Source organism: Hyla sarda, unplaced genomic scaffold (assembly GCF_029499605.1).
Source record: "Hyla sarda isolate aHylSar1 unplaced genomic scaffold, aHylSar1.hap1 scaffold_646, whole genome shotgun sequence".
NCBI lineage: Eukaryota > Metazoa > Chordata > Amphibia > Anura > Hylidae > Hyla > Hyla sarda.
The window spans coordinates 77001-101952 of NW_026610661.1; the positions used below are offsets into that span (position 1 = coordinate 77001).

Genomic DNA, 24952 nt, shown 5'->3' on the forward strand with positions numbered 1-24952 from the left:
CGGTACCGATCCTGGCACTGTGAAGGAGGAGGTTCCCTGCACGTCAGCCGCAGTAGGCGGGGCGGGAGTGCGTCCGGAGGGACAGCTCCTGTCAAAATCTGTGGCGGCGTGCGAGGTGGCGGGGCCACCTATGATGGGGGCGGAGTCTGTGTCTGTGCCCCAAGACACTGGACAGAAGAGCCGTGCAGCTTCAATCATTAAGCCAGCAACCCTTATACCTGGAGTAATAGACCCAGCCAGCCCGGCCTGTAACACATCAAGGGAGAGTGTACGCAAGAGTGAAAGTGAGAGCAAAAATGTGAATAAAAATGGTAATGTGCAGGATGTGAGTTATGGCAGTGTGCATGGGAGGAGTTGTAGTAGCAGTATGGATGAAGGGAGCGAAATGCAAGAGAGGGGTGCAAGCGGGGTGCAAGAAAGGGGTGCAAGCGGGGTGCAAGAGATGGGTGCAAGTGGGGTGCAAGAGAGGGGTGCTTGTGAAATACAGGTGAGGAGTGGTAGTGGTATGCAAAAGAGAGGTGTTATGGCTGAGGCCCACATTAGGAACAAGGGTCCTGGTTTGGGGGCTGGTTCTGGTTCGACTGCCCCCCCCCGGTAGTGGCTGCTTCTCCCAGAAGCTATGCCAGCGTCACTGCCGGGGGATCAGGGGGATCCCCATCTCCATCTGGCTCTGGGGGTCACTTGCAACAGCGCCTCCTGGAGGCTCTACGTAGGGGAGACAGGTCAATCCATGTAGAGGGGAGGGGTGAGGTTGACCTGTCTTTTTCGATAGAAAGACATGGCTTAGGCGCCTTCCGAGAACAAAACGGGGAGGTGGTCTGGTCCCTCCCAACATCCGGGCAGGAAAGTGGCCGTAGGAATGTGGTCCGTTTAGGGTGGAGGGGCGAAGATGCGTGTCCGCCTCGGGGAAAGGTGGTTGAGCTCCTCCTCCGGATGGAATTCAGGGCAAGTGACATCTTTGCCCTGATCCACCCCTACGGTACTTCCGAGTTTGACATCAGCTTCGTTCGACCGGAGGGTTTGGAACTTTTCTGGTCGAACTATGAGGTGGTGAAAAGCGAGCCCGTCTGGCGGGATTTTGCCGTAAAGGCGATATCCCGTCAGAATTTGGCCAAGAAAGTGACCGTTTTGACACGTAACGAGTCACTATCTTGCTATGACATCATGACCTGGCTCAGCCGATATGGGGATGTGACGGACATGCCAAAAAAGAACTATGACGAACATGGGATCTGGTCTGGGGCCTGGACGTTTTCCGTCAAACTGAAGCGTTCGGGGAGCACTGTTGCCCACATCCCATCAGCTGCTTTTCTTGGGAGAGACAGAATCCAAGTTTTCTACCAGGGGCAGCCCAAGGTCTGTCACAGATGTGGCAGCCCCACTCACTTTAGTGCAGCCTGTACCGTGCAGGTCTGTGCACTGTGCGGTGGGGTAGGTCATCTTGCCGCATCCTGTAGGCAGATCCGGTGTCATCTGTGTGGTGTCTTAGGACACCCTTTCAGCCGTTGTCCTAGCGCCTTTGCCCGTGCGACGGTCACCTTGGCTGGAGACAGCAGTAATGTTGCCTCAGCTGGGGAGGGCACGAGTGCGGGTGAAGGTGCAACAGGGTCAGTGAAGAGGAAAAGTCCCGCCAAGCTGAGACGGGAGGCTAATCGGAGAAGGAGCAGGGAGCTGGAGAGTTCCCATGTGGCAGGGGTAGCTTCTGACCCTGCTCCAGAGGTTAGTCCTGAAACTGCTGAGGCCCTGGGGGAGAATGTGCTGGATGAGGAAATGGGGAGAATCTGTAGAGAAGAGGGCAGCAAGGCCGATCTTTCCGATTCCTCCCACTATGAAAGTGTGGATGAGGAGGGTGAAGAGAGGCCAAAAAAAAAGGGCAGTAAAGGGAGAAAGAAGAGGTCGGAGCCCTCTAGTCCTCGTGCTATGGACCAGGTCCCAAGCGGAAGCTTACCTGCCCCCCCTCTGATTGATCTGTCTAACCGGTACTCGGTCCTTGAAGACATCTCCTCCCCTTCCTTGGAGGAGGGGCTCGAGGAGGGGGTGCCTGAAGTGGGGGAGCCTCCAGGGGGAACTGGGCCCTGTCCTGATGGGGCAATTTCCTCAGGGGATGGGGCCAAACCGGAGCCAGGTGGAAATGGGGATTCAAAAATGGACCAATCAGAATCCAAAAAACGTTCCAAAGAGAAAGAAGCCTCCTCATCTGGGGATGAGGGGGTGAAGAAAAAACAGAAATGAGGGGGTTAGGGCCATATAACTCAATCACCCATGATGGCGGCACTAACCCCATTGACGCTGGCATCTATTAACTGTGCCAGCATAAAGTCTGATACGGCTAGATTCGCAGCCTTTGATTTTCTCGGCCGTGTTGATGCCGACACTTTCTTTTTACAAGAGACCAGGTTGTCAGATCTAGCCTCCCTGGTAAAAGCCAGGAGAGAGTGGAGGCGTGGCCCCTCCCACTGGTCTCTTGCGGCTGAGCCGTATAGTGGGGTGGCGGTCCTTTTTACCGCTCCTGTTGAATGCAGACGGGTTATTGAGTTAGAAATGGGGAGGTGCCTGATCTTAGATGTCCTCATGAAGGGGCAAGAGCTCCGGCTTATTAACATCTACACCCCACAAACCAAGTGGGGACGAAAAGATCTCTTTATGAGGATTAAGCCCTTCCTTTTTACAAGCTGACAGGTGATCTTTGGAGGGGATTTCAATACTGTCACGAGATCCCAAGATAGGAGAGGCTCCAATGATCGGTTGGCTTATGATAGCATAGCCCTCAATAGTATAGTTAGGGAAGCTCGCCTAGAGGACGCCCACATCCGGAGCCCCTCAGGCCACGCGGGTTTCACCTATCATCGAGGTAGCTGCAGGTCTAGGATAGACAGGTTTTATTTAAAGGAGGAAGCCGTCTCTTCCGCAGTGTCCGTGGTTGAGGTGGAGTTCTCCGATCACTGTATGATTTCTTTTTCCTTGAATATTTCAGAGACCCCCCCGGATGGGTAAAGGTTAATGGAAGCTGAATTTGTCCCTCCTGGAGGAAGCGGAGGTAAGACAGTCCTTTGAGGATTTTCTTCAGAGTCAGGTACCTTTACTGGACCTATATAGTAGTAAGTCAGAGTGGTGGGAGATATTCAAGAAGCGGGTTGCGGGGTTCTTCCGCCAGCTCTCGAGCCTCAGGTCCCTGAACAGGTATCACCTGTATCGGGGTCTGAGGAGGAAACTCGAGCTTCTCGTCTCGACTGGAGGTAGCCGAGAGGATATCTCCAGAGTGAAATCCTTGCTGATGAGGTGTCAGTACGATAGGCACGCATCTTTGGTTTTTGAGAGGGATTTTGGGAAGTACCGCTCTCCCGACCCTTACAGAAACTGTAAGATGTCAGTGAGTAGTAAAGTCATTTCAGGACTGATCGATAGTACGGGATCTCTGAATCGGTCCAGATCAGGGATCCTGGAGGTCGTCAGATCCTTCTACTCACACCTCTTGGGAAGGAAGGATCTAGATCGAGACAAGATGTCGGCTTTCCTGGCTGAAACCATTCCTGAGCCAGGGGTAGACCCCTCTCTTGATGTTTTGGCAGAAGAAATCAGGGAAGAGGAAGTGAGACTGGCGATCGAGGGGCTTGCCCCCAAGAAGTCACCAGGTCCGGATGGCTTAACATCCGAGTGGTACAGGACCTTTAAGGAGTCTTTAGCTCCCCTCTTGACTGAGGTATTCAATGAGTGTCTCTCCTCGGCCACTCTGCCGAAGTCAATGAGGAGGTCAGCCCTGATTCTTCTCTCAAAGGGTAAAGATCCTAGCAGGATTGAGAATTGGAGGCCCATAGCTCTTCTCAATACGGACAGGAAGCTTCTCGCCAAGATACTGTTAAATCGGCTGGTGAAGTTTGCACCCCGGCTCCTTTCGGGGGCCCAGCATTGCTCGGTTCCAGGCCGCAGCACCTTAAGTGCTGTCCTTAGTGTCAGGGAGGCAGTGGAGCGGAGTAGTGCAGGTCTCTGGAAGGGGTACTTGCTGTCCCTGGATCAGGCCAAAGCGTTTGATCGGGTGAACCACGAGTACCTCTGGTCCGTCCTTCTGAGATATGGCTTACCGTGTACTTTTGTTAATTGGCTCAAGATCTTGTATACAGGGGCAGAGAGTTTCCCTCTGGTGAACGTGTAGTCTGGCAGCTCTTTTGTGGTGGGGTCCGGAGTCCGTCAGGGTTGTCCCTTGAGCCCGCTTTTATACGTGTTCGCAATCGATCCCTTTGTCCGGAGGGTAGATTGTGGGCCGTTGGCGGGAGTCGGAATATGTCTGGCGGAGCTGGATGCCGCCCAGAGAGTGGTGGCGTACGCTGATGATGTCACCATTTTCGTGTCCTCGAGAGAGGAGGTCGATGTGGTGATGTCGGAAGTGGACCGCTACTCGGAGGCATCTAAGATCAACCAGGATAAGTGTGAAAGTCTCTGGCTGGGAGGGGGAGATCCCACGTTTGATCTCCCGGACACCTTCCCAGGGCCCATAGACTCAGCAAAACTTCTGGGCATCACATTCGGCCAGGATGATTATCCCACCAAAAACTGGGATGGTAAGCTCCAGGATGCCACTCAGAAGGTGGACCAGTGGAAGGGTTGGTCTATGAACCTCAGGGAAAGGGTACACCTGATCAAATCGTACCTGCTCCCCTTGTTTATCTATCTGGGCAGTGTATGTATCTTGCCAGAGGCTTACTACACTAGGATCTACAGCCTGTTTTTCCATCTGTTATGGGGGAAGAGGTTGAACCTAGTCAAGAGGGAGGTTACGTACCGCACGAGGAGACTAGGGGGTTTATCTATGGTAAACCCGTGGTGTTCTTAACGAACACCTTCTTGAAAGCTAACATCTTGAACCTCTAGTCAGAGAGGGCTCCTCCGTGGGTACTCTCCTGCAGTGAGTGGTTTCGGCCTTTCTTCCAGGAATGGGAGACAGGAGGGCAAGTGAAGGACCTCCGTACGCCCCATGGATATCTTCCGGCTTACGCTACCCCGACTCTGAAGGCGATACGTCGGTGGGGTCTGGGAGTGTGGGAAATCAGGACCCAGTCAAGGCAGTTCCTTGACAAACGGGTTCTGTTGACCCACTTCCAGAAGCCTCTGGCGCTCAGGGACTGCCCAGGTCGGGATCTGAGGGTGGGGTTGTATCTTTTAAACATGAAAAGGATCCCCCAGAAGTTTTGGGACTTGGCCTGGCGCTGCTTTCAGGGGAAGCTATATGTGAGGGACAATTTGAAGTGTAGGAGATCTGATGACCGGGGGTGTCCCCGAGAAGAGTGCGGGGACATGCTGGAAAGCATGGACCACTTCCTGCTTCATTGTCCCTTTAATATAGGGGTCTACAACCGGGTGGGAGCTTCCATCGGCTGGAGTCAACTTGCCGACCTTACCTATCCAAAGTGGGCTTATGGGGCATTCAGGACCCTGGGTGGCCGTGATCGGGGCACTTTATTCTTAGTCAGTTTAGTGGTTAGGTACTACACGTGGAATGCACGGTGTTTAGTGTCTACACAGCGAAAAAGTCCTTTCCGAGGTGGAGGTCTGTAGGAACATCACCGGTGACCTCGGGAAGATCAGGTCTTTGGAGTATGGCAGTCTTGGTACCAGTAGGGCTTCTCTCCTATGGAGAGGGTTTTGTTTTGATGTGCCCTAGGTACTAGACCTTTTGGGTAGAGTACCCTTGATTTGGTTAGGGACAGTGATGTAGGGACAGGGTTAGGGTGATAGTAGGGTCAGTTTATTTTTAGGGATAATGGTAGGGTGAGAGGTAGGGTGCAGTTAGGGAAAGAATATACATTTTGTATGTATCAGGATTGCCATCCTTCTTCCTGGTGGTGGGCTAATGCATGTGCACCATAGCTTTTTGTTTTGTTTTCAGACGATAAGGTTATGAAGGGCTTACAGGCACCGAACTTGGGCCTAAAGTGGTTTGTATTGTTTGTTTATGTATATTATAAAGCTGGTTATGGTAAAGTTGGTTGGGAGGAGTTCTAGGTTGGGAGGTTGTATTTGTGGGTGGTGGTGGTTGTTTGTTTTGGTGGACCTGGCATGGGTCAGTTATGGACTGGACATTGAGGACTATGAACTGTATGGACTCTGACCCATGTACAGGAGGGCGGGTGGTGTGGGTGAAGGGACAGTTTAGTGTAGGTTGTTTTATTGTATTTGTAGGTGTGTTTTCTGTATATTTATAGGTGTATATAGGTTATATATATATATATATATATATATATATATATATATATAGTATGTATATAGTATATATAGTAAATATTATAATTTTGTTTGTTTTTTATCTTGGTTTGTGTATTATATAGTGTTTATAGTAGTGATAGATGGCAGTCGAACCAGTTTTTTTTTTTTTTGTATTTTTTTGTATCTTTGTATCTGTTGTGAACTTTTTTGGGTTGTTTTCTGTTTGCAATATATATATATATATATATATATATATATATATTTTATTTTTTTATTTATTTATTTATTTTTATTATGTTGTAAAGGAATGGTTATGTGTATGCATGTTTGTACTGTGTGTATTAAAAAAAAAGGAAAAAAAAAAAAAAGGAAAAAAAAAAGAAGGAAAAATTGTGTGCCATGGAAGAGCTTGTTGTGTTTTTGTAATGTGTGATTCTCCCAAGTTTGAGTGTTTTTTTTAGTTAAAGCTTTATATGCTATTTTATTTTTTGTTTTTGCACATTAGGTATGTATGCATGTGAGTGTGTTTGGTTATGTTTGGTGTAGTATTAGTATTTTTAGGAAAAGCTGGGCTGGCCGTTTAGGCAGGATTTTTGTTCTTGAAAAGTTTGGGTTTATGTTATTTCATTTTGTTGTTTTCCATTATGGCAAAGTTGTGCTGGTTCTGTGTTTGTTATGATTTATATTTTTCTAATAAAAGATTTACAGGATATAACTCAGGATCAGTACAGGATAAGTAATGTAATGTATGTACACAGTGACCTCACCAGCAGAATAGTGAGTACAGCTCTGGAGAGAGGTTGTGTTCTGCTGAGCTCCTGAGACTTCCACAGAAGCAGTGATTTCCATCCGCCCCTCCCCAGGTGTGTGGCAGACACCTGGGTAGGTTCTCCTGCTATGGAGCCCAGGGGATCTGGAGCTTCATCTTGCACTCCCCGTACCCGGCCGGCGGGGGGTGCCAAGGAAAATGCCACGGCCAACAATCCGGACGGAATTAGGAGAACAACCAGGGCTCACAGTAATGTGGTGCCCCCTCCCCCGTCCTCAGCTGGGAGCTGCAAAGCCTCCAGCAAAAGCCCTGCAAGGAAAAGAAGCTCTTCCAGGCAGAGGAGTGCAGTGAAGGCAGCTGTGTCTGGACCCTCACAACCCCAGCAATGGGGGGTAAAGGGGAACAGAGAATCACTGGCGACCTTTGGATCAAGAATCAAGGCGAAGATGGCTGAATATGAACAGCTTGGAAAGCAGCTTCGTGGCCTTAGAGAAGATCTAAAGTTTGCGGATCAAGCGGATCAGGCACCTAAGGCAAAGAGATCAGCATTCAACACCAAGGTGAGGTCTCTGAGGAAAGAGGTGGAGGAGCTTGTGAGGAGGAGATCGGACATTGTGGAGGAGCTTGTGAGGAGGAGATCGGACATTGTGGAGGAGCTTGTGAGGAGGAGATCGGACATTGTGGAGGAGCTTGTGAGGAGGAGATCGGACATTGTGGAGGAGCTTGTGAGGAGGAGATCGGACATTGTGGAGGAGCTTGTGAGGAGGAGATCGGACATTGTGGAGGAGCTTGTGAGGAGGAGATCGGACATTGTGGAGGAGCTTGTGAGGAGGAGATCGGACATTGTGGAGGAGCTTGTGAGGAGGAGATCGGACATTGTGGAGGAGCTTGTGAGGAGGAGATCGGACATTGTGGAGGAGCTTGTGAGGAGGAGATCGGACATTGTGGAGGAGCTTGTGAGGAGGAGATCGGACATTGTGGAGGAGCTTGTGAGGAGGAGATCGGACATTGTGGAGGAGATTGTGAGGAGGAGATCGGACATTGTGGAGGAGCTTGTGAGGAGGAGATCGGACATTGTGGAGGAGCTTGTGAGGAGGAGATCGGACATTGTGGAGGGTGCTGGGTTTCTTGGTGAGAAGCTAATTCATGAGGAGAGGTTCTCCAGCATGAGGGCCTCCAGAGGTTGTGAAAGTCAGCAAGATGAGGATTGTCGCAGTGAGGAGGAGGAGATGGAGGAAGGTGATGGAGGTGAGGAGGGCAATGTGAGTGAGGGGGATATGGACACTGTTTCGGTATGTGCCACCATTGTTACCCCTGACCCCCCACTTACCCTGAGTGCAGACTATATAAACCCGGCTCAGGTGGCCTTACCTCTCTCCAGTGAGGATGATGATGGCAGTGACTGCGGTGAAGGCAGCGGCTTGGCAGACGGGGGTCTCCTGCGGGCGATTGTAATCCAGGAGTCACCCACCCGTCTAGAAAATTTTTCTTTTGGAGACGATTTGGGCCGAGAAGAGAAGAGGAGGAATAAAAAAAAGGGCAAGAAAAGAAAGAAAACTGAGGGACAAGTGAAGTTTGTCTTTTCTCCCTTCCAGCAGTCTGAGTCGGCTGAAAAGTCGGTTCAGGGTGCTGGGTCCCCCAACCTGCCAGACCCCGTTTCTGTAGTGGAGCGGGGCCAGCATGGGGGATACAGTAGTGCACCCAAAATGGCCGTGGGTGCTATAGAAAAAAAAGGGCACCCTCCTGTGAGGGGGGAGGGTGTCCAGTCACCAGAAAATGGCGGCAGATTCACCCGTTCAGTTGAAGTGGGCGGTACTGGTCCTGGCGCTGCAGGGCATTCTCCTGTGAGGGGGGGGAGTGTCCGGGCACCGGACCCTGTTGGTTCAGGGGGCGGTCCCCTAGGTGATGTGGTTGGTACCGGTTCTGGCGCCAGGTTTCTGGTTCGACTGCCCCCCCGGTAGTGGCTGCTTCTCCCAGAAGCTATGCCAGCGTCACTGCCGGGGGATCCCCATCTCCATCTGGCTCTGGGGGTCACTTGCAACAGCGCCTCCTGGAGGCTCTACGTAGGGGAGACAGGTCGATCCAGGTAGAGGGGAGGGGTGAGGTTGACCTGTCTTTTTGGATAGAAAGACACGGCTTAGGCGCCTTCCGAGAACAAAACGGGGAGGTGGTCTGGTCCCTTCCGACATCTGGGCAGGAAAGTGGCCGTAGGAATGTGGTCCGTTTAGTGTGGAGGGGCGAAGATGCGTGTCCGCCTCGGGGAAAGGTGGTTGAGCTCCTCCTCCGGATGGAATTCAGGGCAAGTGACATCTTTGCCCTGATCCACCCCTACGGTACTTCCGAGTTTGACATCAGCTTCGCTCGGCCAGAGGGTTTGGAACTTTTCTGGTCGAACTATGAGGTGGTGAAAAGCGAGCCCGGCTGGCGGGATTTTGCCGTAAAGGCGATATCCCGTCAGAATTTGGTCAAGAAAGTGACCGTTTTGACACGTAACGAGTCACTATCTTGCTATGACATCATGACCTGGCTCAGCCGATATGGGGATGTGACGGACATGCCAAAAAAGAACTATGATGAACATGGGATCTGGTCTGGGGCCTGGACGTTTTCCGTCAAACTGAAGCGTTCGGGGAGCACTGTTGCCCACATCCCATCAGCTGCTTTTCTTGGGAGAGACAGAATCCAAGTTTTCTACCAGGGGCAGCCCAAGGTCTGTCACAGGTGTGGCAGCCCCACTCACTTTAGCGCAGCCTGTACCGTGCAGGTCTGTGCACTGTGCGGTGGGGTAGGTCATCTTGCCGCATCCTGTAGGCAGATCCGGTGTCATCTGTGTGGTGTCTTAGGACACCCTTTCAGCCGTTGTCCTAGCGCCTTTGCCCGTGCGACGGTCACCTTGGCTGGAGATGGCAGTAATGTTGCTTCAGCTGGGGAGGGCACGAGTGCGGGTGAAGGTGCAACAGGGTCAGTGAAGAGGAAAAGTCCCGCCAGGCTGAGACGGGAGGCTAATCGCAGAAGGAGCAGGGAGCTGGAGAGTTCCCATGTGGCAGGGGTAGCTTCTGACCCTGCTCCAGAGGTTAGTCCTGAAACTGCTGAGGCCCTGGAGGAGAATGTGCTGGATGAGGAAATGAGGAGAATCTGTAGAGAAGAGGGCAGCAAGGCCGATCTTTCCGATTCCTCCCACTATGAAAGTGTGGATGAGGAGGGTGAAGAGCGGCCAAAAAAGAAGGGCAATAAAAGGGGAAAGAAGAGGTCGGAGCCCTCTAGTCCCCGTGCTACGGACCAGGTCCCAAGCGGAAGCTTACCTGCCCCCCCTCTGATTGATCTGTCTAATCGGTACTCTGTCCTTGAAGACATCTCCTCCCCTTCCTTGAAGGAGGGGGTCGAGGATGGGGTGCCTGAAGTGGGGAAGCCTCCAGGGGGAACTGGGCCCTGTCCTGAAGGGGCAATTTCCTCAGGGGATGGGGCCAAACCGGAGCCAGGTGGAGATGGGGATTCAAAAATGGACCTGTCAGAATCAAAAAAACGGTCCAAAGAGAAGGAAGCCTCCTCATCTGGGGATGAGGGGGTGAAGAAAAGACAGAAATGATGGGGTTAGGGCCATCTAACTCGATCACCCATGATGGCGGCACTCACCCCATTGACGCTGGCATCTATTAACTGTGCCAGCATAAAGTCTGATACGGCTAGATTCGCAGCCTTTGATTTTCTCGGCCGTGTTGAAGCCGATATTTTGTATCTGCAGGAGACCAGGTTGTCAGATCTTGCCTCTCTGGTAAAAGCCAGGAGAGAGTGGAGGCGCGGCCCCTCCCACTGGTCTCTTGCGGCTGAGCCGTATAGTGGGGTGGCGGTCCTTTTTACCGCTCCGGTTGAATGCCGACGGGTTATTGAGTTAGAAATGGGGAGGTGCCTGATCTTAGATGTCCTCATGAAGGGGCAAGAGCTCCGGCTCATTAACATCTACGCCCCACAAACCAAGTGGGACCGTAAAGATCTCTTTATGAGGATTAAGCCCTTTCTTTTTACAAGCCGACAGGTGATCTTTGGAGGGGATTTCAATACTGTCACAAGGTCCCAAGATAGGAGAGGTTCCAATGATCGGTTGGCTTATGATAGCATAGCTCTCAATAGTATAGTTAGGGAAGCTCGCCTAGAGGATGCCCACATTCGGAGCCCCTCAGGCCACGCGGGTTTCACCTATCATCGAGGTAGCTGCAGGTCTAGAATAGACAGGTTTTATTTGAAGGAGGAAGCCGTCTCTTCCGCAGTGTCCGTGGTTGAGGTGGAGTTCTCCGATCACTGTATGATTTCTTTTTCCTTGAATGTTCCAGAGACCCCCCGGATGGGTAAAGGTTATTGGAAGCTGAATTCGTCCCTCCTGGAGGAAGCTGAGGTAAGACAGTCCTTTGAGGATTTTCTTCAGAGTCAGGTACCTTTACTGGACCTTTGTAGTAGTAAGTCAGAGTGGTGGGAGATATTCAAGAAGAGGGTTGCGGGGTTCTTCCGCCGGCTCTCGAGCCTCAGGTCCCTGAACAGGTATCGCCTGTATCAGGGACTGAGGAGGAAACTCGAGCTTCTTGTTTCGACTGGAGGTAGCCGAGAGGATATCTCCAGAGTGAAATCCTTGCTGATGAGGTGTCAGTACGATAGGCACGCATCCTTGGTTTTTGAGAGGGATTTCGGGAAATACCGCTCGCCCGACCCTTACAGAAACTGTAAGATGTCAGTGAGTAGTAAAGTCATTTCAGGACTGATCGATAGTACAGGATCTCTGAATCGGTCCAGATCAGGGATCCTGGAGATCGTCAGATCCTTCTACTCGCACCTCTTGGGAAGGGGGCCTTTAAGGAGTCTTTAGCTCCCCTCTTGACTGAGGTATTCAATGAGTGTCTCTCCTCGGGCACTCTGCCGAAGTCAATGAGGAGGTCAGCCCTGATTCTTCTCTCAAAGGGTAAAGATCCCAGCCGTATTGAGAATTAGAGGCCCATAGCTCTTCTCAATACGGACAGGAAGCTTCTGGCCAAGATACTGTTTAATCGGCTGGTGAAGTTTGCACCCCGGCTCCTTTCGGGGGCTCAGCACTGCTCTGTTCCAGGCCGAAGCACCTTAAGTGCGGTCCTTATTGTCAGGGAGGCAGTGGAGCGGAGTAGTGCGGGTCTCTGGAAGGGGTACCTGCTGTCCCTGGATCAGGCCAAAGCATTTGATCGGGTGAACCATGACTACCTCTGGTCCGTCCTACTGAGATATGGCTTACCGTGTACTTTTGTTAATTGGCTTAAGATCTTGTATACAGGGGCAGAGAGTTTCCCGCTGGTGAACGGTTGGTCTGGCCACTCTTTTGAGGTGGGGTCCGGAGTCCGTCAGGGTTGTCCTTTGAGCCCGCTTTTATACGTGTTCGCAATCGACCCCTTCGTCCGGAGGGTAGATTGTGGGCCGTTGGCGGGAGTCGGGATGAGTCTGGCGGAGCTGGATGTTGCCCAGAGAGTAGTGGCGTACGCTGATGATGTCACCATTTTCGTGTCCTCGAGAGAGGAGGTTGATGTGGTGATGTCGGAGGTGGAACGCTACTCGGAGGCATCCGGGTCTAAGATCAACCGGGATAAGTGTGAAAGTCTTTGGCTGGGAGGGGGAGATCCCACGTTTGATCTCCCGGACACCCTTCCAGGGCCCCAAGAGTCAGCAAAAATTCTGGGCATCACATTCGGCCAGGATGATTATCCCACCAAAAACTGGGATGGTAAGCTCCAGGATGCCACTCAGAAGGTGGACCAGTGGAAGGGTTGGTCTATGACCCTCAGGGAAAGGGTACACCTGATCAAATCGTACCTGCTCCCCTTGTTTATCTATCTGGGCAGCGTATGTATCTTGCCAGAGGCTTACTATACTAGGATCTACAGCCTGTTTTTCCATCTGTTATGGGGGAACAGGATGAACCTAGTCAAGAGGGAGGTTACGTACCGCACGAGGAGACTAGGGGGTTTATCTATGGTAAACCCTGTGGTGTTCTTAACGAACACCTTCTTGAAAGCTAACATCTCGAACCTCTGGTCAGAGAGGGCTCCTCCATGGGTACTCTCCTGCAGGGAGTGGTTTCGGCCTTTCTTCCAGGAATGGGAGACAGGAGGGCAAGTGAAGGACCTCCGTACGCCCCATGGATATCTTCCGGCTTACGCTACCCCGACTCTGAAGGCGATACGTCGGTGGGGTCTGGGAGTGTGGGAGATCAGGACCCAGTCAAGGCAGTTCCTTGACAAACGGGTTCTGTTGACCCACTTCCAGAAGCCTCTGGCACTCAGGGACTGCCCAGGTCGGGATCTGAGGGTGGGGTTGTATCTTTTAAACATGAAAAGGATCCCCCAGAAGTTTTGGGACTTGGCCTGGCGCTGCTTTCAGGGGAAGCTATATGTGAGGGACAATTTGAAGTGTAGGAGATCTGATGACCGGGGGTGTCCCCGAGAAGAGTGCGGGGACATGCTGGAAAGCATGGACCACTTCCTGCTTCATTGTCCCTTTAATATAGGGGTCTACAACCGGGTGGGCGCTTCCATCGGCTGGAGTCATCTTGCCGGCCTTACCTATCCGGAGTGGGCTTATGGGACATTCAGGACCCTGGGTGGCCGTGATCGGGGCACTTTATTCTTAGTCAGTTTAGTGGTTAGATACTACACGTGGAATGCACGGTGTTTAGTGTCTACACAGCGGAAAGTCCTCTCCGAGGTGGAGGTCTGTAGGAACATCACTGGTGACCTCGGGAAGATCAGGTCTTTGGAGTATGGCAGTCTTGGTACCAGTAGGGCTTCTCTCCTATGGAGAGGGTTTTCTTTTGATGTGCCCTAGGTACTAGACCTTTTGGGTAGAGTACCCTTGATTATGTTAGGGACAGTGATGTAGGGACAGGGTTAGGGTGATAGTAGGGTCAGTTTATTTTTAGGGATAATGGTAGGGAGAGAGGTAGGGTGCAGTTAGGGAAAGAATATACATTTTGTATGTATCAGGATTGCCATCCTTCTTCCTGGTGGTGGGCTAATGCATGTGCACCATAGCTTTTTGTTTTGTTTTCAGATGTTAAGGTTATGAAGGGCTTACAGGCACCGAACTTGGGTCTAAAGTGGGTTGTATTGTTTGTTTAAGTATATTGTAATGCTGATAATGATAAAGTTGGTTGGGAGGAGTTCTAGGTTGGGAGGGTGTATTTGTGGGTGATGGTGGTCTTTTCTTTTGGTGGACCTGGCATGGGTCAGTTATGGACTGGACATTGAGGACTATGAACTGTATGGACTCTGACCCATGTACAGGAGGGCGGGTGGTGTGGGTGAAGGGACAGTTTAGTGTAGGTTGTTTTATTGTATTTGTAGGTGTATTTTCTGTATATTTAGGTGTATATAATGTATATAGTCTATATGTATAATATGTTATAATTTTGTTAATCTTATATTATGGCAGTCGAACCAGTTGTTATTTTTGTAGTAATTTTTCTTTGGTATTTTTGAATCCCGTAGTGGATTTCGTTTTTCTTTGGTCTAGGTCTGCTTTTCCCCAAGTTTGGGTGTTTTTGAGTCATAGATTTAATTTTCTTTCTTAACAATTAGGGGAAAAAAAAAAAAAAGTATGTGTATATATACATATATATATATATATATATTAAATTAATGGGGTGTAGTGGGAGTCCTTGTTGTATGTGTTTTCCCAAGTTTGGGTGTTTTTGAGTTACAGCTAAATTGTGCTATTTTTATGTTTCTTTTTTAGTAACGCAAGTTGAGTATGTATGTGAGTGTTGTTAGATATTTGGTTATGTAAGGTGCGTCTCTAGTATTTTCTAGGGAAAACTGGGCTGGCCGGTTAGGCAGGATTTATGTTCTTTTATTTGAAATGTAAAGTTTGGGTTTATGTTATTTCATGTTGTTGTTTTCAGTTATGGCAAAGTTGTGCTGGTTTTGTGTTTGTTATGATTTACATTTTTCTAATAAAAAAGATTTACAGGATATAACTCAGGATCAGTACAGGATAAGTAATGTAATGTATATACACAGTGACCTCACCAGCAGAATAGTGAGTACAGCTCTGGAGTATAATACAGGATATAACTCAGGATCAGTACAGGATAAGTAATGTAATATATGTACACAGTGACCTCACCAGCAGAATAGTGAGTACAGCTCTGGAGTATAATACAGGATATAACTCAGGATCAGTACAGGATAAGTAATGTAATGTATGTACACAGTGATCTCACCAGCAGAATAGTGAGTACAGCTCTGGAGTATAATACAGGATATAACTCAGGATCAGTACAGGACAAGTAATGTAATGTATGTACACAGTGATCCCACCAGCAGAATAGTGAGTACAGCTCTGGAGAATAATACTGGTTATAACTCTGGATCAGCAGAATATGACTTAAAATGTTGCGTTTTTCTCCTCAGAGTTCGTTCAGCCGGTTTGTCTCCCCGCTCTGGGGCAGCAGATGATGGACGGGAAGGTTTGCTCAGTGACGGGGTGGGGTAATACCCAGTATTATGGTGAGTGACATCTTTGGGTCTGGAGGGGTTTCTGTCTTCTCTATATTACTGAAGGATCTTCCTTTGTGTTCAGGTCAGCAGTCAGACATTCTGCAGGAGGCGTCGGTGCCCATAATAAGCAGCACGGTCTGTAATACCCCGGAGTATTACAACAATCAAATCACAGGGAAGATGTTCTGCGCTGGATACCCAGAGGGAGGCACTGATGCTTGTCAGGTGGGGGTCTTGTCCTACAGACTTTATAATAGGTCAATGCAGTTTGACCAGAATTGTTGAGTAAGTGGGTGGGGTTGTGATGTGACACCAGAGGGGTCCTCTAAGCCAATCAGATGTCAGACCACGTCAGACCCTCCCCCTCTCTGCAGCTGCACCTCCCTCCTCCCTGATCCCATTGAGGTTCTTGAGAGATTTAGACGTTTCTGCTCCCATTTGGTTTTGGTGATATCCTTTATATGTTATACACAGGGGGACAGCGGTGGCCCTTTTGTTTGTGAGGACTCCATCTCTCGCACTTCAAGATGGCGTCTGTGCGGAATTGTAAGTTGGGGAATAGGCTGCGCATTGCCAAACAAACCTGGAGTGTACACCAAAGTGGATCAATACCAAAGATGGATCTACAGAGCCATGAAGGTAAGAAAATGTCATGAAAGGAAAGTGGTGGTTGTGGTGGAGTTTATGGTTCTGATCATGGTGGATGTGGTGGAGTTTGTGGTTCTGATCATGGTGGTTGTGGTTCTGATCATGGTGGTTGTAGTTGTGTTGGTCATGGTGGTTGTGATAATGCTGGTCATGGTGGTTGTGGTTCTGATCATGGTGGTTGTGGTGGTGCTGGTCATGGTGGTGTTGGTGGCTGTGGTGGTTCTGATCATGGTGGTTGTGGTGGTGCTGGTCATGGTGGTGTTGGTGGCTGTGGTGGTTCTGGTTCTGATCATGGTGGTTGTGGTGGTGTTGGTCATCGTGGTTGTGGTTCTGATCATGGTGGTTTTGGTGGTTCTGAACATGGTGGTTGTGGGGGTGTTTGTGGTGGTGCTGGTCATGGTGGTTGTGGTTCTGATCATGGTTGTGGTGGTGTTGGTGGTTGTGGTTCTGGTCATGGTGGTTGTGGTTTTGATCATGGTGATTGTGGTGGTGCTGGTCATGGTGGTTGTGGTTCTGATCATGGTGGTTTGTGGTGGTTCTGAACATGGAGGTTGTGGTGGTGTTTGTGGGGATGCTGGTCATGGTGGTTGTGGTGGTGCTGGTCATGGTGTTAGTGATGGTGCTGGTCGTGGTGGTTGTGGTGGTGTTTGTGGTGATGCTGGTCATGGTGTTTGTGGTGGTGATTGTGGTGGTGCTGGTCATGGTGGTTGTGGTGGTGTTTGTGGTGGTGCTGGTCATGGTGTTTGTGGTTGTGGTGGTGCTGGTCATGGTGGTTGTGGTGGTTGTGGTGGTGCTGGTCATGGTGGTTGTGGTGGTGCTGGTCATGGTGGTGTTGGTGGTTGTGGTGGTGCTGGTCATGGTGGTTGTGGTTGTGTTGGTCATGGTGGTTGTGGTTCTGATCATGGTGGTTGTGGTGGTGTTTGTGGTTGTGGTGGTTCTGATCATGGTGGTTGTGGTTCTGATCATGGTGGTTGTGGGGGTGTTTGTGGTGGTGCTGGTCATGGTAGTTGTGGTGGTGTTTGTGGTGGTGCTGGTCAAGGTGGTTGTGGTGGTGTTTTTGGTTGTGCTGGTCATGGTGGTATTTGTGGTGGTGCTGGTCATGATGGTTGTGGTGCTGGTCATGGTGGTTGTGGTTGTGCTGGTCATGGTTGTGGTGGTGTTTGTGTTGGTGCTGGTCATGGTGGTGGTTGTGGTGCTGGTCATGGTGGTGGTTGTGGTGCTGGTCATGGTGGTTGTGGTGGTGCTGGTCATGGTGGCTGTGGTGGTGCTGGTCATTATGGTTGTGGTGGTGCTGGTCATGATGGATGTGGTGGTGCTGGTCATGATGGTTGTGGTGGTGCTGGTCATGGTGGTTGTGGTGGTGCTTGTCATGGTGGTTATGGTGGTGCTGGTCATGGTGGCTGTGGTGGTGCTGGTCATGGTGGTTGTGGTGGTGTTTGTGGTGGTGCTGGTCATGGCGGTGTCTGTGGTGGTGCTGGTCATGGTGGTGTTTGTGGTGGTGCTGGTCATGGTGGTTGTGGTGGTGCTGGTCATGGTGGTTGTGGTGGTGTTTGTGGTGGTGCTGGTCATGGTGGTTGCAGTGGTTCTGGTCATGGTGGTTGAGCTGGTCATGGTGGTTGTGGTGGTGCTGGTCATGGTGGCTTTGGTGGTGCTGGTCATGATGGTTATGGTGGTGCAAATCATGATGGTGGTTGTGGTGGTGTTTGTGGTGGTGCTGGTCATGGTGGTTGAGCTGGTCATGGTGGTTGAGCTGGTCATGGTGGTTGAGCTGGTCATGGTGGTTGGGGTGGGGCTGGTCATGGTGGCTTTGGTGGTGCTGGTCATGGTGGCTTTGGTGGTGCTGGTCATGATGGTTGTGGTGGTGCAAATCATGATATTTGTGGTGGTGCTGGTCATGATGGTTGTGGTGGTGCTGGTCATGGTGGTTGCTGTGGTGCTGGTCATGGTGGTTGTGGTGGTGCTGGTCATGGTGGTTGTGGTCATGGTGGCTGGGGTGGTGCTGGTCTTGATGGTTGTGGTGGCGCTGGTCATGATGGTTGTGATGGTGCTAATCATGATATTTGTGGTGGTGCTGGTCATGATGGTTGTGGTGGTGCTGGTCATGATGGTTGTGGTGGTGCTGGTCATGGTGGTTGTGGTGGTGCTGGTCATGATGGTTGTGGTGGTGCTTGTCATGGTGTTTGTGGTGGTGCTGGTCATGGCGGTGTTTGTGGTGGTGCTGGTCATGGTGGTTGCGGTGGTGCTTGTCATGGTGGTTGCGGTGGTGCTGGTCATGGTGGTCAGGGTGGTGCTGGTCATGGTGGTTGTGGTTGTGTTGGTCATGGTGGTTGTGGTTCTGATCATGGTGGTTGTGGTGGTGTTTGTGGTTGTGGTGGTTCTGATCATGGTGGTTGTGGTTCTGATCATGGTGGTTGTGGGGGTGTTTGTGGTGGTGCTGGTCATGGTAGTTGTGGTGGTGTTTGTGGTGATGCTGGTCAAGGTGGTTGTGGTGGTGTTTTTGGTTGTGCTGGTCATGGTGGTATTTGTGGTGGTGCTGGTCATGATGGTTGTGGTGCTGGTCATGGTGGTTGTGGTTGTGCTGGTCATGGTTGTGGTGGTGTTTGTGTTGGTGCTGGTCATGGTGGTGGTTGTGGTGCTGGTCATGGTGGTGGTTGTGGTGCTGGTCATTGTGGTTGTGGTGGTGCTGGTCATGGTGGCTGTGGTGGTGCTGGTCATTATGGTTGTGGTGGTGCTGGTCATGATGGATGTGGTGGTGCTGGTCATGATGGTTGTGGTGGTGCTGGTCATGGTGGTTGTGGTGGTGCTTGTCATGGTGGTTGTGGTGGTGCTGGTCATGGTGGCTGTGGTGGTGCTGGTCATGGTGGTTGTGGTGGTGTTTGTGGTGGTGCTGGTCATGGCGGTGTCTGTGGTGGTGCTGGTCATGGTGGTGTTTGTGGTGGTGCTGGTCATGGTGGTTGTGGTGGTGCTGGTCATGGTGGTTGTGGTGTTGTTTGTGGTGGTGCTGGTCATGGTGGTTGCAGTGGTTCTGGTCATGGTGGTTGAGCTGGTCATGGTGGTTGTGGTGGTGCTGGTCATGGTGGCTTTGGTGGTGCTGGTCATGATGGTTATGGTGGTGCAAATCATGATGGTGGTTGTGGTGGTGTTTGTGGTGGTGCTGGTCATGGTGGTTGAGCTGGTCATGGTGGTTGAGCTGGTCATGGTGGTTGGGGTGGGGCTGGTCATGGTGGCTTTGGTGGTGCTGGTCATGGTGGCTTTGGTGGTGCTGGTCATGATGGTTGTGGTGGTGCAAATCATGATATTTGTGGTGGTGCTGGTCATGATGGTTGTGGTGGTGCTGGTCATGGTGGTTGCTGTGGTGCTGGTCATGGTGGTTGTGGTGGTGCTGGTCATGGTGGTTGTGGTCATGGTGGCTGGGGTGGTGCTGGTCTTGATGGTTGTGGTGGCGCTGGTCATGATGGTTGTGATGGTGCTAATCATGATATTTGTGGTGGTGCTGGTCATGATGGTTGTGGTGGTGCTGGTCATGATGGTTGTGGTGGTGCTGGTCATGGTGGTTGTGGTGGTGCTGGTCATGATGGTTGTGGTGGTGCTTGTCATGGTGTTTGTGGTGGTGCTGGTCATGGCGGTGTTTGTGGTGGTGCTGGTCATGGTGGTTGCGGTGGTGCTTGTCATGGTGGTTGCGGTGGTGCTGGTCATGGTGGTCAGGGTGGTGCTGGTCATGGTGGTTGTGGTGGTGCTGGTCATGGTGGTTGGGGTGGTGCTGGTCATGGTGGTTGTGGTGGGGTTTGTGGTGGTGCTGTTCATGGCTGTGTTTGTGGTGGTGCTGGTCATGGCGGTGTTTGTGGTGGTGCTGGTCATGGCGGTGTTTGTGGTGGTGCTGGTCATGGTGGTTGCGGTGGTGCTTGTCATGGTGGTTGCGGTGGTGCTTGTCATGGTGGTTGCGGTGGTGCTGGTCATGGTGGTTGGGGTGGTGCTGGTCATGGTGGTTGGGGTGGTGCTGGTCATGGTGGTTGGGGTGGTGCTGGTCATGGTGGTTGGGGTGGTGCTGGTCATGATGGTTGTGGTTTTGCTGGTCATGGTGGTTGTGGTGGTGCTGGTCATGGTGGTTGTGGTCATGGTGGCTGGGGTGGTGCTGGTCTTGATGGTTGTGGTGGCGCTGGTCATGATGGTTGTGATGGCGCTAACCATGATATTTGTGGTGGTGCTGGTCATGATGGTTGTGGTGGTGCTGGTCATGATGGTTGTGGTGGTGCTGGTCATGGTGGTGGTGGTGGTGCTGGTCATGATGGTTGTGGTGGTGCTTGTCATGATGGTTGTGGTGGTGCTTGTCATGGTGTTTGTGGTGGTGCTGGTCATGGCGGTGTTTGTGGTGGTGCTGGTCATGGCGGTGTTTGTGGTGGTGCTGGTCATGGTGGTTGGGGTGGTGCTGGTCATGGTGGTTGGGGTGGTGCTGGTCATGGTGGTTGGGGTGGTGCTGGTCATGGTGGTTGGGGTGGTGCTGGTCATGGTGGTTGTGGTCATGGTGGTTGTGGTGCTGGTCATGGTGGTTGTGGTGGTGCTGGTCATGGTGGTTGTGGTGGTGCTGGTCATGATGGTTGTGGTGGTGCTGGTCATGGTGGTGGTGGTGGTGCTGGTCATGATGGTTGTGGTGGTGCTTGTCATGATGGTTGTGGTGGTGCTTGTCATGATGGTTGTGGTGGTGCTTGTCATGGTGTTTGTGGTGGTGCTGGTCATGGCGGTGTTTGTGGTGGTGCTGGTCATGGCGTTGTTTGTGGTGGTGCTGGTCATGGCGGTGTTTGTGGTGGTGCTGGTCATGGTGGTTGGGGTGGTGCTGGTCATGGTGGTTGGGGTGGTGCTGGTCATGGCGGTGTTTGTGGTGGTGCTGGTCATGGCGTTGTTTGTGGTGGTGCTGGTCATGGCGGTGTTTGTGGTGGTGCTGGTCATGGTGGTTGGGGTGGTGCTGGTCATGGTGGTTGGGGTGGTGCTGGTCATGGTGGTTGGGGTGGTGCTGGTCATGGTGGTTGTGGTCATGGTGGTTGTGGTGCTGGTCATGGTGGTTGTGGTGGTGCTGGTCATGGTGGTTGTGGTGGTGCTGGTCATGATGGTTGTGGTTTTGCTGGTCATGGTGGTTGTGGTGGAGGGGGGGGGGATTATTATATTGGGCAGCTTTATAAGAATGATATAGATGAGGAAATCTCTTGAAATCATTTTCGGTCAATTTGCTGAAATAGCAGTGAGGGGGCGGGGTCTTCTGTGAAGGTGGGATCCCCATACGCTAGGTATGGCGGCATGTGTCATCTCTTACAACAAGTGAAGCTGTCTATAGTAACTGGTTGTACACGTCACCACATCCTCACCACACTGTCCACCAATATGCCCCGCCTATCACCAAACCAAATTCTTCACATACAATCTGCTCCAAACCAGAACCAAAATGTTCAGAATTACACAAATCCAAAGGGAAGCATCAATTTGTTTATTTCTCCTTATAATCCACATTATGAGAAGGACACACACAACACAGCCGGTCTACCCCCGACACAGGAGGTTCGCCCCCGACAGACACAACACATCCGGTCCGCCCCCAACACACACGACACAAACAGTCCGCCCCCGACGCACACGACACAGCCGATCCGCCCTCCAATGCACATGAAACAGTTGATCCGCCCCCGACTGACACAGCACAGCCGGTTCGCCCCAGACACACACGACACAACCAGTTTGCCCCCCAATGCACATGACACAGCCGATCCGACAGACACAGCACAGCCGATCCGCCCCCGACTGACACAGCACAGCCGGTCCGCCCCAGACACACACGACACAGCCAGTCTGCCCCTGACACATACGGACATACGACACAGCCGATCCACCCCCGGCACGCGTGACACAGCCGGTCTGCCCCCGACACACACGAAACAGCCGGTCTGCCCCTGACACACACAAGACAGCCGGTCTGCCCCTGACACATACGAGACACAGCCAGTCCGCCCCAGACACACACGAGACTGCCGGTCCACCCCTAACACACACGACACAGCTGGTCCACCCCTGACACACAAGACACAGTCGGTCCGCCCCCGGAACACACTACACAGCCAGTCCGCCCCCCGGCACACACGACACAGCCGGTCCGCCCCCAACACACACAAAACAGCCAGTCCGCCCCCGACACATACGGACACTTGACACAGCCGGTCCGCCCCCCGACACGCATGACACAGCCGGTCTGTCCCAGACACACGACACAGCTGGTCCGCCCCTGACACACACGACACAGCCGTTCTGCCCCTGACACACACGACACAGCCGTTCTGCCCCTGACACACACGACACAGCCACCCCCGACACGCACGACACAGCTGGTCCGCCCCTGACACACACGACACAGCCGTTCTGCCCCCGACACACACGACACAGCTTGTCCGCCCCTGACACACACGACACAGCCGTTCTGCCCCCGACACACACGAGACAGCTGGTCTGCCCCGACACACACGACACAGCCACCCCCGCCACACACGACACAGCTGGTCCGCCCCTGACACACACGACACAGCCGTTCTGCCCCCGACACACACGACACAGCTTGTCCACCCCTGACACACACGACACAGCCGTTCTGCCCCCGACACACACGAGACAGCCGGTCTGCCCCGACACACACGACACAGCCACCCCGCCACACACGACACAGCTGGTCCGCCCCTGGCACACACGACACAGCCGTTCTGCCCCCGACACACACGACACAGCCGTTCTGCCCCCGACACACACGACACAGCCGTTCTGCCCCCGACACACACGACACAGCTGGTCCGCCCCTGACACACACGACACAGCTGATCTGCCCCGACACACATCTGGTCGGCCCCAATAAGTGGACTTGACCGGCTTTGCTCTCTCCAGTATCTCCACAGATTTGTTTATCCAAAACTTGTTCCTCCACAATTGGATCAGTAACATTAAAAAAAAAAATTTTGCAGATGAAATCAGAAGTGGCAGGAATCCTGGAGATGTAATGATGACGGATGACACTGCCAGGCCGGAGAGGGAAGACACCGCTCATATCTGGGTTAGCAAAATTTTATTGAGGGAATGGACCCCCTGCCCCCTCGGATCCCTCTTATACCGCCATCTGGACAGAATTCCTCCAGCCCTGTCCTCCATGGGAAGTTGTCTTGTCTCCATTTGGTTGAACTATAAGAAGTGCCATGGCCTGGTAGTCCGGTTCTTACTGTGTCCTTATTGACTTGGATTTGTTCAGTGGCCAATGGTTGAATGATCTGATTGGTTGAATCGTGTGACAGAGCCGGCGGTGTGGGGTGATAGACGATGGGCTACTGGGCCGGGTCATATATGGGTAGGGATGAGCTTAGTTGAAACCTCAGGATTAATCCCCACGGTCCTGATCCCTAACAGGGTCACTCTTCTACAAGACCGGATCTCATTCTTGGTTGGTCTTTCAATTTGTTATAGAGCAAATGGTGGAAAAAACTATTGTTGATGGTGAAGGTTCGTAACCAATACATGTGACCTCTTCACCATAATTGTGCCGGCCGCCTGTTTCACCTCAGCCTTTAAGCCAAGTGGACTTCAGGCCCCTTCAATTTGTGTTACCATGGGAATGGTTGGTTTACCATGGGAAGCCTCAAACATGGGGCATAGTTGTAAAAGGGCTGGCTGATGGGGGGTCTTGCACTTTGGACATGGGTGGTCTTGGTCTTGGTCTTGGACATGATTGTGTTGGGCTACGGATCTGACTGCAGCAATATCTGGTCTTGTTTCAGGATGAGGTCACGTGGTCAATGACATTTTGTCGCATTTAATGTGACCTTCATGAGAACATCTCTGGGGCCCTTAGTGGTTCTTCTCATCGTGAACTGGGAACATCCATTGGGCGGGACGAGCTCCTCTGCAAGGCTACGAAGGTCCAAAAAGTCACATGGATTGCAATGGAGCCTGAATATTTTACCAAATGTTCAGACATAGTTAAAGGATTTCTCCAGGATTGATCGACTGATCCTCCATCAACATCTCAGGGGGCTGATCAGCTGATCAATGAAGCCAGGGCACCTCGATTGTTAGCAAACTTAGAACCATATTTTAGAGGGGTACTCTGGTGGGAAAAAAATTAAATCAGCTGGTGCCAGAAAGTTAAACAGATTTGTAAATTACTTATTTATAAAAATCTTAACCCTTCCAGGACTTATCAGCTGCTGTATTCTCCACAGGAAGTTGTGTAGTTATTTCCAGTCTGACCACAGTGCTCTCTGCTAACGCCTCTATAGAAGCCACGATCACCGTGTTCTCCTTCCTGCCTTTGGCATACAGTAATGTCAGGTGACTTTTCAGGTCACATGGGTCTGCCACGTGGGTCTGTCACGTGGGTCGGCCACCTGGGTCTGCCACCTGGGTCTGTCACGTGGGTCGGCCACCTGGGTCTGCCACCTGGGTCTGCCACCTGGGTCTGCCACCTGGGTCTGTCACGTGGGTCGGCCACCTGGGTCTGCCACCTGGGTCTGCCACCTGGGTCTGCCACCTGGGTCTGTCACGTGGGTCGGCCACCTGGGTCTGCCACCTGGGTCTGCCACCTGGGTCTGCCACCTGGGTCTGCCACCTGGGTCTGTCACGTGGGTCGGCCACCTGGGTCTGCCACCTGGGTCTGTCACGTGGGTCGGCCACCTGGGTCTGCCACCTGGGTCCGCCACATTGGTGTATCATATCAGTCTATCACATTGGTGTCTGCAGTACATGATTCTTTATAGACCTTATAGATGCACTGTATTTATACTAATGCTCAGCCCCGACATGTTTCCTCACCTGA

At 51.9% G+C, this 24952-nt stretch overlaps 1 protein-coding gene across 1 annotated transcript in view; it reads left to right on the top strand.

Annotated features, from left to right (window-relative positions):
• The window catches only part of HPN (hepsin), a 98523-nt gene extending 73957 nt beyond the window's left edge, over positions 1-24566 (top strand). Inside the window, exons 6-9 of the mRNA XM_056554271.1 lie at positions 15388-15483; positions 15557-15699; positions 15949-16113; positions 23112-24566. Of these exons, the coding sequence (XP_056410246.1) occupies positions 15388-15483; positions 15557-15699; positions 15949-16113; positions 23112-23147 (440 nt within the window). The 3' untranslated portion in view covers positions 23148-24566. The remainder of the gene's footprint in view (positions 1-15387; positions 15484-15556; positions 15700-15948; positions 16114-23111) is intronic.
• Positions 24567-24952: the final 386 nt, after the last annotated feature.